The sequence below is a fragment of the Prionailurus bengalensis genome, chromosome A1 (assembly GCF_016509475.1).
Source record: "Prionailurus bengalensis isolate Pbe53 chromosome A1, Fcat_Pben_1.1_paternal_pri, whole genome shotgun sequence".
Classification (NCBI taxonomy): Eukaryota; Metazoa; Chordata; class Mammalia; order Carnivora; family Felidae; genus Prionailurus; species Prionailurus bengalensis.
In genome coordinates, this window is record NC_057343.1 from 22,843,315 (window position 1) to 22,857,662 (window position 14,348).

Here is a 14,348-nt window from a genome sequence, read left to right on the forward strand (position 1 = left end):
GAAGGAGACACAGAATCTGAAACAGGCTCCTGGCTCTGAGCTGTCAGCCCAGAGCCCGACGAGGGGCTCAAACTCACGGACTGCGAGATCATGACCTGAGCCGAAGTCAACCGACTGAGCCACCCAGGTGCCCCGTGGAGCCCTACTTTAAAACAAACGAAATTGCAAACCACTTTTAAGTTAAGAGAAAAAAATGATATTCTTGTTCAGATCCTTTTCCCATTTTTCTGAATGGATTAATTTTGGGTTTTTTTTTTCTACTAAGTAAACTGTATACCCAACATGGAGTTGAACTCACAACCCAGAGATTAAGAGTAGCATGCTCCACTGACTGAACCAGCCAGGTGCCCCCATTAGTTTTAATCTTATATAAAGTGCAATATGATAAACTGACATTTTCTTCCTACCCTATGTGTTCTTAGAGCCAAACTATTTAGTCAAATGTACCTTTTCCTTTAAAACTGTAGACTTCATATAATACTTTACTACTCTTTTAAGTGCACCCAATTTTTTCCCAGAAATTTATGGAGGCTTTTATTTTTAATGGAGTCATTTTTTCATTTAAATTCTTGATCTAGTTGGAATTTGTTTTGTTTGGTATAAAGAATAAGTTAAAGTCCACCTTTTTTTTTTTTTTTTTTTTTTTTTTTTTTTTTTAAATTTTTTTTCAATGTTTTTTATTTATTTTTGGGACAGAGAGAGACAGAGCATGAACGGGGGAGGGGCAGAGAGAGAGGGAGACACAGAATCGGAAACAGGCTCCAGGCTCCGAGCCATCAGCCCAGAGCCTGATGCGGGGCTCGAACTCACGGACCGCGAGATCGTGACCTGGCTGAAGTCGGACGCTTAACCGACTGCGCCACCCAGGCGCCCCCACCTTTTTTTTTTAATTGCTTCCCTGATGACCCATTAAGCATTTCTAAAATATTTGTATTTTTCTTACTGATTTAAAGTACTAATATTACATTTCCCCACGTGCATGCCTATTTCTGGGCTCAAATTCACTCGTAACTAAAGAAATGCAAATTAAACAAGATACCACTTTTAACCTATTAATTTATGAAGGGTTTAAAAGTCTCATAATAATCTGGCTTAGAGGACGATGTGGGGAAATAAAGTACTACTGATAGGAATATGAATGGGAAACAAGGACAAATTTTTTTTAGAAGTAAAACTGCTAGGTTATACTATATGTATACATAGTATATACATAATATATTATAGTATATAATATATATTTATTTAGCATGTGTATATATATTACACACATTAAATATAATCCACATACACTATACATATATATACCATTTTATTCAAGACATTCACTGAAAATCTATTGGGATTTTTAGTGGAATAACATTAAACTTTTAGATTTGTCCCAGTAAAACTGCATGTCACATATTTAGGTATTCTTTTATGGCCTTCATTACAGTTTTGGGTCCTTTGTTTTCATCTAGATCTTGTTCTTTCCCTATTACATTTATTCCTAAGGTATTTTATACTATTTACTGTTTTAACCAGAATCTTTTTTCCATTACATTTTCCAGTTGATTAGTGCTGATACAGAATTATCTTATTTAATGAGAGTGACACCAGTTAATCAAAAAAGCTAAGGAATCATTTTTAAAGGATACATATGTATTTTAAAACATTTTACTTGAATTTTCAAAAATATATAACATATATTCATTAAAAAATTCTCCTTATGGGGCGCCTGGGTGGCGCAGTCGGTTGGGCGTCCGACTTCAGCCAGGTCATGATCTTGCGGTCTGTGAGTTCGAGCCCTGCATCAGGCTCTGGGCTGATGGCTGGGAGCCTGGAGCCTGTTTCCAATTCTGTGTCTCCCTCTCTCTCTGCCCCTCCCCCGTTCATGCTCTGTCTCTCTCTATCCCCAAAATAAAAACGTTTAAAAAAAATATTTAAAAAAAAATTCTCCTTATGTAGGGTCAAATTTCTTTTTTTAGGTAGAGTTTCAAGTTGTTTCTCTCCTATGAATCACATAAGCAATGCTTGTCTATGATTTTCACTATGTATAGAGTAAGGACATAAACACTCTTGCAAGGCAATCTGAGAACTACAGAATCAATCCTTCTAGTTTCTTACGGCATCCTTATGAACCTTTTACAGATGTATACATCTAACTCAACGATGTATTTTCAGCAACTTGCCTCGGAGTCACTCCAAAGCACTGACCTTGGTTTTCCTAAAACACAATTTCATTAGTGGGAACAAAAAACCTCAGGTGTATCAAAGAGCAGCTTTCTGGCCACAAGTATTTATTTAGCTTTTCAGGAGCATCCTAAAAGAGCAATCCTTCCCTTTCTCCATTTCGGTAATGGATAAAGTCAACAAATGCTTACTGAAATATAACTCAACTACTTGGATTTCTGATAATAAACAGTGCTAGAAAATGTTCAATTATTGTTTACAGAAAACGTTTGTTCTAATTATTTGGAAGAAAGAGAAATATTTCCTTCCCCTATATAAAATCTGGCACTTTTTCCATTTCCAACATTTTTTACAAAAAATCAACATGGGGTGCCTGGGTGGCCCAGTCAGTTGAGCGTCCAACTCTTGATTTTGGCTCAGGTCATGATCTCAGGGTTGTGGATCAAGCCCTATGTCAGGCTCTGCACTGAGCATGAAGTGTGTTTAATTCTCTTTCTCTCCCCCTCTGCCCCTCTCCCCTGCTTGCCCTCTCTCTGAATGAATGAATAAAATCAATATAGGTGAAGCTAAAGTGAAAGATGGTTGCAGTATGATTTTAATCTACTCTAAGAGATTAAATCTATCATAATTTTAGACTATAGTGTTTCCCCAAAAAGGCTATATAGCAAAGAAGGATTTTCTCTGCTTAACATTCACCTAAGCTATGAACCAAGGTTCCTATTTTATGTCAATAAGAAAAAAAACCATGATTAGACATCTCTAATTTGACAAAGAAGTACAAGGAACTGGGCTGGGTATTTAATGGTGAGGATCTGGTTTCTAGTTCTGGCTTCATCATTCTCCATTATTTAATCACTTTCATAATTTTAGACAAATCACAATTTCTCTGATTTTCAGTTTCTTGGAGACAATAATATATGTTCTTTCTACTGTTCAAAATTTGTATGGAGATTAAATTAAGATTAAATTAGAAATGTAAGGTCTGGAAAGGATTTTAAAGATCTAGTTCAATATTTTTTTATAAATGTATAATAGAGAAGTTAAACTATTTGCGCAATGTCACATTAATTTTCAGTAGCACAGCTGGGATTACAAATCTAGGCCCCTTAACATCTAGATTTTTTTTTACACTATATCTACCTGCTTCTAAAGTAGGTAAAAGACTTTTGAAAACACCAACCAACCTATGACCTTCTCTGAGTGCATTTTATGACCAAATTAAACCCTTATGCCCCAAAGCATACACTGTATGTGATGAATTAACTTCTCTTCTAGAAATTTAGAGTGGAACTAATTATGTAGCATCCTTGAAAAAACTGGGAAAATCATCACTCAAATAATTTTATGTGTTTTTGGCTGCAAAAGACAACATTACTACCAGGCATGACTCTAGCCTTCAGGACTTAAAATTTAAAACTTTTATTCAGCTTAAAGGCTAGCCTTCTTTAGATATCATCTCCTCTGAGGGCCGTTTAACTAAAAGACTTGGTCGACTCTCATCTCTACTCTGTATAAATATCTACTATTATACTCTGTATTGCAGTTATTTCTTTGTTTTTAATCTTAATCGACTTGCATGAATAGGTCTTAAAAGGAAGACAAACTAAGTACAATGGAAGTATAGAAAACCAATTTATGAAATTGAGAGGTCTCCAAAAAATATGTGATAGGATTTTAAGAGGCAGCAATGAAGGAGTGGGGATCAGGCTGAGACAGGAAAAAAGAAAGAAGGGACAACTCAAAAGTTGGCAGTGATACATATTTACTGCCATGTATGCATGATACATATTTACTGCATGATACATATTTACATGTTTACTCAAGTTTTAAGTCTTACACCACAAACAACATTCCTGCTCCTCTTAATTTCCTTTCCCTGTTTGCTTGAACCTACTTCAACCACCATTTCCATCTACTGTTACTTTGCTATAAATCATTATTCATCACCCTTTACATCTTTCTTCCACCCAACACTATAAGCAGGTTCAACCCTCTGAACTTGGGTAGATGACTCATGCTCCAGTAAAGAGTAACAAAAAGTACTAAGTGTCTGCAATAATGATAGAAAAGTAAACCACTTTCAAATGATATCAACACACTTACAGTAATACTAAATTGGTATAGAATTTAATAAGTTTTCTTGTTAGGTTAAGAGATCTTTTTATATAAAATGAATATACTTGTCATAAATTATAAATGTTCACTATTACTCAAATTACAAGTTTTGCTCATGTCTGAACTTAAATAAAAATTTTATCATAATAGGCTTCAGAAGGCTCCAAAATGAGAAAAACTTTAGCTTTTTAAATAAGTGTATATTTGAGGGGTGCCTGGGTGGCTCAGTCTGTTAAGCGTCCAACTCTTGATTTCAACTCAGGTCATGATCTGAAGGTTCCTAGGATGGAGCCTTGCCCATCAGGCTCTGGGCTCTGAGCTGACAGCACAGAGTCTGCTTGGGATTTGCTCTCTCCCTGTCTCTCTCTCCTCTGGTAGCACGTACATACATACTCTGTCTCTCAAAATAAAAAAAACATTTTTAAAAATAGGTGTAAATTTGACATGGAAGAGAACATTGAAGAGTCACATATCATCACAATAAACATTTGATGCATTCAAAACAAGTTTAGAGTATTTTTCTTACATTTAAAAATTTCACTGTTCCACACTTTATTTTGAACTTGAACTTTATTTCAGTTTAAGTTTCACATACTCTCCTGTCTAATTGTTTTCATACACCTCATATTCAATGTTATTTTAGGAATAACTCCAATTATGACCATCAAAACTTTTAATAAGAAACTACTTTAAAGTTGTGATCAATTTTATAGTAAGAACATGGCATCTTATTCGTGCTTTGGAAAGAAAAACCTTTTAAAGATGAATGCTACAGAAATACAAAGGAAAGTCTTTGTTCAATGTTAAATCTTTACAGTATAACAACATGTTAACAAAATTCTTGTATTATGAGACTCTTGGTGTAAGCAAAGAATATTTCTTGTACATATTTCTTGTATAACCTGTTTCAAAATTACATATCCTTAAACATAAAGAATGAAAAGTGACTCCTTGATTTGTTATGCCTGAGAATGAAAAAACCAATCTAGCAGCTTAAGTATTCATAGTATTTAAAGAATCAGAATCAGGTATAGAAGCAGGAAGAGACCTCTGAGCAGTCCAGCTCCCTCAATTTAGAGCCAAGTAGCCAAAATCTTAGGAAGGTCAAATGACTGCGTAACAAGCTTCTCTGTTCTTTGCCTGTCCTCTTTATATAACACTTTCACATTTCCCTATTCAAAATTTTAAAAAATTACAGATTTACATTCTATTGCCTACATACACACTTCTGTACTTCGGTCATAAGGAACCTGCACTAGCATCTAATAGTCTTTTTCCTTCTAGTCTATCCATAGAGAAAAATTTTCAAAATATTTCTGAGATTTCCAGATATTTCAGAGAAATGGCCTGCAGGACTTGCTACTCCTTCAATTCTTAAGATCCGTGGTCTCTTATGTGTTTTTAGTCACAGTTTTATTTGAGAATATCATCAAAGCCACGGACCTAGTCCTTGGGGGAATGAATTAAACAGTAGTTTTAGATATGTCAAGGTCTTCAGGTAGAGATCCCTTACACTAGACTACCAAAATAGCCTCAGCATTAAACCAAATTACCACATATATTTTGACTATATTAATCTACTAAACCAACATACAGTATGTTTCTCAGAACCACAATTTGACATCAGGTGCTTTTCTTGGATTGAAATGAAGGCCAACGAGAATTGGTGTATGTTCTGCCACTAGAAAACAATCAGCAGTGGTCATTTAATTGTTCATGGTAAAGATTCACAATGTATTTCTGAGACAAAGCAAAAGAAAAGTTTCTCCCTCGACACACGGGAATGTTTTCCTTCATTAAATAGAAGTGACATAATCCACTATGATTTCCTTTTCTCCCTTGTATCAAATGCAGCAACTTCCCTTAGCCTAGATTTTTCTAACATCATTTCATATTCTGCCCTTCCTACCCTTCTCTCTTCCTGCTAATACTTGCCTTTTATTCTTTTACTAACATGTTATGAATTTGTGTGTTAAAGATTTTTTTTACCTTTTGCAAACACTGTAGTGTTCAAAATGAATAATTTTTAGAATGAAAATGACGAATGTATGCAATAATTTCACATATCTCATATTCAAACTTTGTAACTGTTCTATACGCTCTTTTTAAACTTTTAAAGTTTAGGTATAATTTACATATAATAAAACACTAAAATCTTAACGTTTATTTTCATCCGTTTTAAAATCAGCAGCAGCTTTAAATTCTTTTTGGAAGCAAGAAGGGTAATATATGAATAAATAGTTGATTCACTCATGAGCTGATCTGTGACAGGCTGGCAGGGGGAAAACAGAAAAGGGTAGGACTAAAAATCAGAAGACAAGATAAGACATTATAACAATCATACAGGTAAGAGTAATAAGGTTAGCCCAGAAAGGTGGAAGTGAGTGATCTTGCAATAAAGCCCAGAAAATAGGCTTGATGAAAACAAAGAGAAAGTAAGAATGGCTGAGGAGCACACTTGACACACTATTTGTTTATAGTGGGTGTCTAATAAAGCTTTGTTTATTCTTTCAACAAACATTATTATGAGCCTATTTTGAAACAAGTCAGATTTGTTGCCTCCTCAAAGTCACAGTTGCGGCAGAAATTTAGTCAAGAACTCAGAAGTTACCCAAATCCTTATGCTTCTAATAGTTAACTACCAGAATACTCTCTCTCACCCTGAAGAAAAATTAGTTACAAAACTAACTGATTTATACCACTATTGTAGTGAATCAAACATCTAGTTTATAGGCTGGGTGGTTATTTAATTGGCTTCTTGATAAAATTAAAGTTTGAAAGTGATGACTTGCATAATGAGATTCACTACATCTCAAATAGGTGGCACATGTTATTTCTTCCCCGGAGAAAACCTCACACAAAAAACGAGTTGATTCACAGACTTAACCTTCAGAAGTATACAAATCTCGTATTAAAATAACAGTTTGGCCTGAAGCTATCAAATACAAAGTACCTATTAAATACACTCAATTCTCTATATTTATTTAATTCCCTTTGCAAGGAGTTACTATGTATTTATCAAATCTTAATCTAAAGAATTTTCAAGGTATCTAATTTCACTTTGGTTCCTTAGAAGTCAACATAAATATCTCAAAAAATCTAGCATTTGATGATCTTCCCTGAAGCAGACAGCCCCTCTGCTGTTCTTTTTTCTGAACAGAAACACCTTTCAACAAAATTAAAGTTTACTGATATGATTCATTCATCAACAAACATGTGAGTATCTACTAAGGGTCAAACACTATATAAAAATTAGAAATGCAAACATATACTAATATACTGATAACAAAAAGCTTAATTCACAAAGTGATCTATAAGCAAAGTAACTCAAACAAGAAATGAACAGTTACGTGAATAAGTCTTGTAAATAACATCAATACGTAGAAGAATATTCCAATATAGAATTAACACAATTTTTAACTCTTTGAGTAAATGCCACATTCAAAATGAAAGCAGAAGTAAACAAGGTCAGGGCACATGACTGCTTATTATTTCATTATTTAATGATGACTAAAGAGATAATCAAAATAATAGATTACTAAGACACTATAACAGTAAAATTTTCTCCAGTAAGACTACAAGCTTATTGGGCGCCTGGGTGGTTCAGTCGGTTAAGCATCATCTTGGTTTCAGCTGAGGTCATGATCTTACATAGTGAGATGGAGCCCTGCGTTGGGCTCTGTGCTGACAGTGTGGAGCCTGCTTGGGATTCTGTCTCTCCCTCTCTCTCTCTCTCTGTCCCTCCCTTGCTTGCTCCCTCTCTCTCTCTCTCTCTCAAAATAAATAAATAAACGTTAAAAAAAAAAAAAAGAAGACAGCTTATCAACTACGTATCTTGTTACTATTCACCTGCTTCTTATATGAACACACACAGGCTAACTCTTTTCCACATCAATGCAATACACAAAGAATTTAACCCTTTAACATTTAAATTTATCAATTATAAATAATACTCATTTTTTGGTGTCACTTTATTATAAATTTCCCAGTCAAAACAATTAAAAAAATAATACAATTCAGGCAGGATTCATCAACTAACAAAAGTTGCTAAACTTAATTTTATAATTAAAAGGGTATTAAAACATATTATTGCAACATATTACTCTCAAATTAGTTAAGTAATTCAGGAAGGAAAAACAAATCACTCATAAATTCCCTAAATTTTCAAAATTGATACTTGGAAAGAGTTTTGGCCCAAACTGAACCAAACTAGAAAATATCAACAGTCAGGGTACCTGGGTAGCTCAGTCAGTTAAGCGTCCTACTTTGGCTCAGGTCTTGATCTCGCAGTCCCATGAGTTTGAGCCCTAACAGTAAGTTCGAGCCCAGCATAGCTCACTGCTGTCAGTGAAAAGCCTGATTCAGATTTTCTGTCCTCCTCTCTCTCTCCCCTCCCCAGCCCGTGCTAACGTAAATAATAAAAAAAAAAAAAAAAAAAGAAAGAAAGAAAGAAAATAGCAACAGGAAAACATAACTGGATCTTAGCCTTTTCTGAAAAATGGTAATTTAGAACAAAAAAACCAAGTATGTGTCCAAAGGTTGTGTGGTATCTTCGATCCTGAAGGAAATACCATCTATATTCAATGACCCCCATCCTGCACATACTTTATTCCTCCAATTTATTTGGACTTTAAAAAATGAGTATCCTTCAAATACAAATATATTCAGAAACAACTCATAGGAGCTTTTAAATGAAGACAAAATCTGAACCATATTCCAATATAGTCAAAGTCATATTAAGAGGGGTAAGGTGTGGGCTAAGGGTAAGGAAAATAAAATTATGAACCTAAAATTTAGCCAAGTAGTATAACTTTTATTCTCCAAAACTTACTTCAATCAATTTAAGGAAGAAAAAAAGTTCATTTAAAAAGATGTAATTTAGCTCTGTGTGTAAAAAAGATTAATACCACACCAAATGTGAACATCCTTGAATGTATTCTTGAGGAAAGTGGTAATTTAAAAATTGAAAGTGTTCTAAAATATTAACTCAATTTTATGGGAAAGAGGAAAGAATGTTAGAAGATTCCTTCATCAAAAATAAAAGAGATTCAGGATTGGAGCCACTCACAATCACACCAATTAAATCTTGAGGAACAATTATGCCAAAGAGAAGCCAAGACTGGCAAAACCACCACTGGGCAGTCAAGTCCTTTTTATCCCTAAAGATTAAATTTCTCCTAAACAGTTTTTTTAATGCTATATTAAGACACCACAAACAATTTAAATTTATAAATATATACTTCTATACATTTCTTGAAAACAAAGTCCCATTCCAAACACAAAAGCAATCAAATAAGAGAAAAACGGGTTTAATACTGACTTCTTTCTTAATTTTTACTACCAAATACAAAGAAATAAGAGAAAGGAAAGAAAGAAAACTCTTTGTGAGGTGGCTAGCATCCCAGAAGGCATTTCTGCATAAAAAGAGTTAAAGGGCAAAGGCTCAGCTAAACAGCCAGTGACCATTTGCAAACCTCCTAGGTATATTCCCAGCAGACACATTATCAGATTAAAGGAACTGCAAACAAACGGCTGAAACCTTTCTTTGTCCAAGCCCAACCTCTTCTTCCTGTGATGTCATATTACAAATCTAGCGAGCCTTTCTTTTCCACTTCAGAGAAAGCCCATCTCACAATACATCTGGCAACGGAGGAAAGGCTTCAATTCAGCAAGAGCTAACACGCTTAGGAATTTATTTCGGAAACTTTAAAGACTCTTCTGCTTACTACCATCTGGAATCCACTTCAGGAATACCAAAAAGGAAAACCTTATTTAAAAGGAGCAAGAAGTAAGTGAGACAAAACTGGGAATGTTTAAGTCTCTGAAACTCTGCACTGAAAAGCAAAAAAGATTGCTAACTTTAGCTTAAATATTCTGGAGCATAAAGAAACAGTTCTGAAATATTCACTTTGCCTACTGAAATGCAAGTTTACCAGAAGAGTAGTTTCATTCCTGTTTCAAAACACCGCTTTTCTTTAAATTTATAATCTAACAGGCTGGCTTCACTGACTACATTTCTTTTTAAAGTTGTTCGTGGGCTACCTAAACCCTGGATTCACGGATTTTCTGGAAATCAGAAAATGAGAGTATTTTCCTGTTGAAGAACCAAGTGGACAATTTACAACAACGAATTTCATGTTTCCTGTCGAGATTTCGAAGAAAAAGGAAATATTTATAAAATCACCCAAAGATACAAGGAATTTGCAAATACTCCAGAGGTTATAAAGTGGTCACAATCTGAATACCAAAGAAAACTGCAGCAGACCAAAGGATTTAACACTGTAAACTGGACGTGCCTTTATAATGGTAAGCAATAACAGCTCCCAATGCTACTATGATGACTCCTTTAAGTACACTTTGTATGGCTGCATGTTTAGTATGGTATTTGTGCTTGGGTTAATATCTAACTGTGTTGCCATATACATTTTCATCTGCACCCTCAAAGTGCGAAATGAAACTACAACATACATGATTAACTTGGCAATGTCAGACTTGCTTTTCGTTTTTACTTTACCCTTCAGGATTTTTTACTTTGCAACCCAGAATTGGCCGTTTGGCGATCAACTCTGTAAAATTTCAGTGATGCTATTCTATACCAACATGTATGGAAGCATTCTGTTCTTAACCTGTATTAGTGTCGATCGGTTTCTGGCAATCGTCTACCCATTTAAGTCAAAGACTCTAAGAACCAAACGAAATGCAAAAATCGTGTGTATTGCTGTGTGGCTAACTGTGATAGGAGGAAGTGCACCAGCAGTTTTTTTTCAGTCTACCCACTCTCAGGGTAACAATGCCTCAGAAGCCTGCTTTGAAAAATTTCCAGAAGCCACATGGAAAACGTATCTTTCAAGGATTGTAATTTTCATCGAAATAGTAGGATTTTTTATTCCTCTAATTTTAAATGTAACTTGTTCTAGTATGGTGCTAAGAACTTTAAATAAACCTGTTACATTAAGTAGAAGCAAAATAAACAAAACTAAAGTTTTAAAAATGATTTTTGTACATTTGGTCATATTCTGCTTCTGTTTCGTGCCTTACAACATCAATCTTATTTTATATTCTCTTATGAGAACACAAACATTTGTTAATTGCTCAGCAGTGACAGCAGTAAGGACGATGTACCCAATCACTCTCTGCATTGCTGTTTCAAACTGTTGCTTTGACCCTATAGTTTACTACTTCACATCGGACACGATTCAGAATTCAATAAAAATGAAAAACTGGTCTACTAGGAGAAGTGACTTTAGATTCTCTGAAGTTCACAGCACAGAGAACTTTATTCAACATAACCTACAGACCTTAAAAAGTAAGATATTTGACCATGAATCTACAATATAAGCTGCCTGAAATAAAACCGCTGGGACTTCACTGGGCACCTCTAAGTTCCTTCCACTGTGAAAAGTGTTTTCTTGGACAACTATTTCTCCGCCTTTGAAAGAAAATAAACATGTGGACATTTTAAAGTTATTAGTATAAAAAATTGTATTCAATGTGTTAACCATTAAAATGTATTCTATTCTGTATACATACCACTTTATTTTTCTGAGCCAGTTTGATCTGTTCCTTCCTCTTCATTAAAAAAATCCCTAAAAAAGTTGTTCAAAGTCTAAAAGTGACTATGATTTCAATCATGTGGTGACCATGTGCACTGTCTGAATTTCTTAGCAATTTTAAACTAAACGAAGTATAACATTAAATGTTTTAAAGTATTTAATATTTTTATTCAACATATATCTAATTTCTATTTCAATTTGAAGTGAAATAACTAATCATGTTTCTTGAACTGTAACATAAATGAGAAAGGAGAGTAATTTGAAAGAGTGGGGAGTGTTTTTGAAAAAACAGCTAAAAATGTCTTCTGTAGACTAACAACACACTAACGCTATTTGGGGATCTCTAACAGTTACACTTTCAGATAATTTAGGATTTTGTCTTTGTAGGAAATTCATAAGAAGCATATGCTATCTCACTATATAGTATAGTATGCTTTCAAATTGTTATTTTGATCCATTCACTGGATATAATAGCACTCAATTTCAAAATAATATACACCACCAAAATTGAGAGGGAAGAAACTAACAAAATTGTTGTTTTGCTAAGCCCATTAAGAAAATACTACTTGGAGGTACATTTTAAAGGCATATTTATGTCATACTAAGTAACTTGTATATTAAGTATTTTAAGTCAGAAACACCACAGATAGTAAGATAGTGAAATACAAGACTCGGCACTTAGAAAGCGATAAATAAATATATTACTTCCCTTCCCTCTTGACCATTTAAAGCCAAATATTGAACAGATGAAAATATTATTTCCAGTAGGCAAAGTGTTATTGTATGTCAATATAATTTATAAAGTAAAAACATAGATCCATAGGCAAAATGTTATTGTATGTCAATATAATTTATAAAGTAAAAATATAGTTCCTTATGTAAAAAGCAGGAAAACTACAGGGCCAAATTACTCAGTACAACTACATTCCATTTTCTTAAAGAAAAGGTATCGATTTGAGCTATAATTTAGATATTAAGCACCAACTACACTAAAACTTTTTCATTTTCCAACATATTTTTTTCTTTCAAATTCAAGCAGTTCTCCAAAGTTAACTAAAAAAGAATACTTTTTATTTGAGAAGAATGCACATACTTAAATTCAGCATTCAGCCTACTTTTTACACCTAATCGTTCACATCCTGAATACAACTTTGGAAAAATACCCTTAAAATTTAAATTTGATTTTTGCTCTTCTCTGGGTTTGGGCTACAATGATTTCAGACAAATCATTGTCACTTGCTAAATAAGTAATCCATTTTCAATAAAATAACAGTGAGAGATTTTCTTTAGGTAGCCATGGTTTCCTTTAGATAAACCAAAAGCAAAACAAATCCTTAATGTCTTCAATTGGCCCTGTAGTACCTCTATTTGATATCACTCTTCAGAAAATAAATAGACCTAGTACTCTTGAAAAACAACTAGTGACTTAAAGATGTGGAAGAAAGGGCAGGGAGGTTGTAACAGATTTCTCAGAAATTTTCTTGGCTGAAAGGTCTTGTGGGCAAGACCTCAAAGCATGGCTATTAGTTTAAAATACAAGCAAAAGAGTGATTAGATATTTGTTGTTTCTGTGATTACTGGAGAAATTTTTGTAACCCTCTTGTCAAGGGAAAGATGAATCAAAGTTTTGTAGGATTTTTCACAAAGTAATACCTAGCAGATAAAAATACTAGTTTTCTTATCAACAACTTCAAATCCTGGGTAAATCTCAACTACATGGACAGAAAGCGTACTAAAGTTATTTTCCTTTTGTTAGCACTACACTTTCTGGTAAATTACATATTCCGAGAGTTTTCTCTTTTCCCTTTCTCCAAAAAACCTGTATTACTACAGCTCTGAGAATTTTACTTTTTGTTACTCTAAGGTAACAGTGCCAAGCCCTCTCTCCCAAAGAACTGTACCCACTGTTTTCAACATCTCTATAAAAGAGTAGATGATTTAATCTTCTGTTCTACATTAATGCCCTTCAAAGGAACAGAAAATGAGAACATTTTTAAGGTGTAGAAAACCGCTCCCCAGGATCCTAATGATTGGTTCTAAACTCAGAAATGACCTTTCCAGAGAAAATAACAACTCAATAACTAGTTTACCAAAAGAATGTACAAAAATATATACACAGTATACATAACATGTGTTCAAAATATTTAAAGAAACAGAAAACATTACTTTATCAAGGAGTTTTGACTTTGTATTCTACACTCAAGACACTGAAAGTATCTTATATCTACACTTAAGATACTGAAAGTAAATTTAAGGTGTAAATCTAAATTACAGACACTGGTATTTAAAGATTAATCACTCAGTTGAGGAATATAAAATGGAACATCAGCTAACTTCACATCACCAACTGAGAAACATTTAATTCATGACTCATATCTAGCTGGCAAAGTCTGAAGCAATTGTTTTTTGTTTCTATAATTTTGGATCCCCAATGAATGAACCAGATACTTGAGACTTCTGTCAATATATTAAGTTACTACTGCCTAACAGAATCTTTACTACCTCGCAACA

At 33.9% G+C, this 14,348-nt stretch overlaps 2 protein-coding genes across 2 annotated transcripts in view; one reads left to right on the top strand and one right to left on the bottom strand.

Annotated features, from left to right (window-relative positions):
* RB1 (RB transcriptional corepressor 1) overlaps window positions 1-14,348 on the bottom strand; it is a 180,128-nt gene that overhangs the window by 48,074 nt on the left and 117,706 nt on the right. The window lies entirely within an intron of this gene.
* LPAR6 (lysophosphatidic acid receptor 6) lies at window positions 9,837-11,881 on the top strand. Its single transcript, XM_043578657.1, has 2 exons — window positions 9,837-10,072; window positions 10,312-11,881. Exon 2 carries the CDS (start codon window positions 10,588-10,590, stop codon window positions 11,620-11,622), a length of 1,035 nt encoding a protein of 344 aa, XP_043434592.1. The 5' UTR covers window positions 9,837-10,072; window positions 10,312-10,587; the 3' UTR covers window positions 11,623-11,881.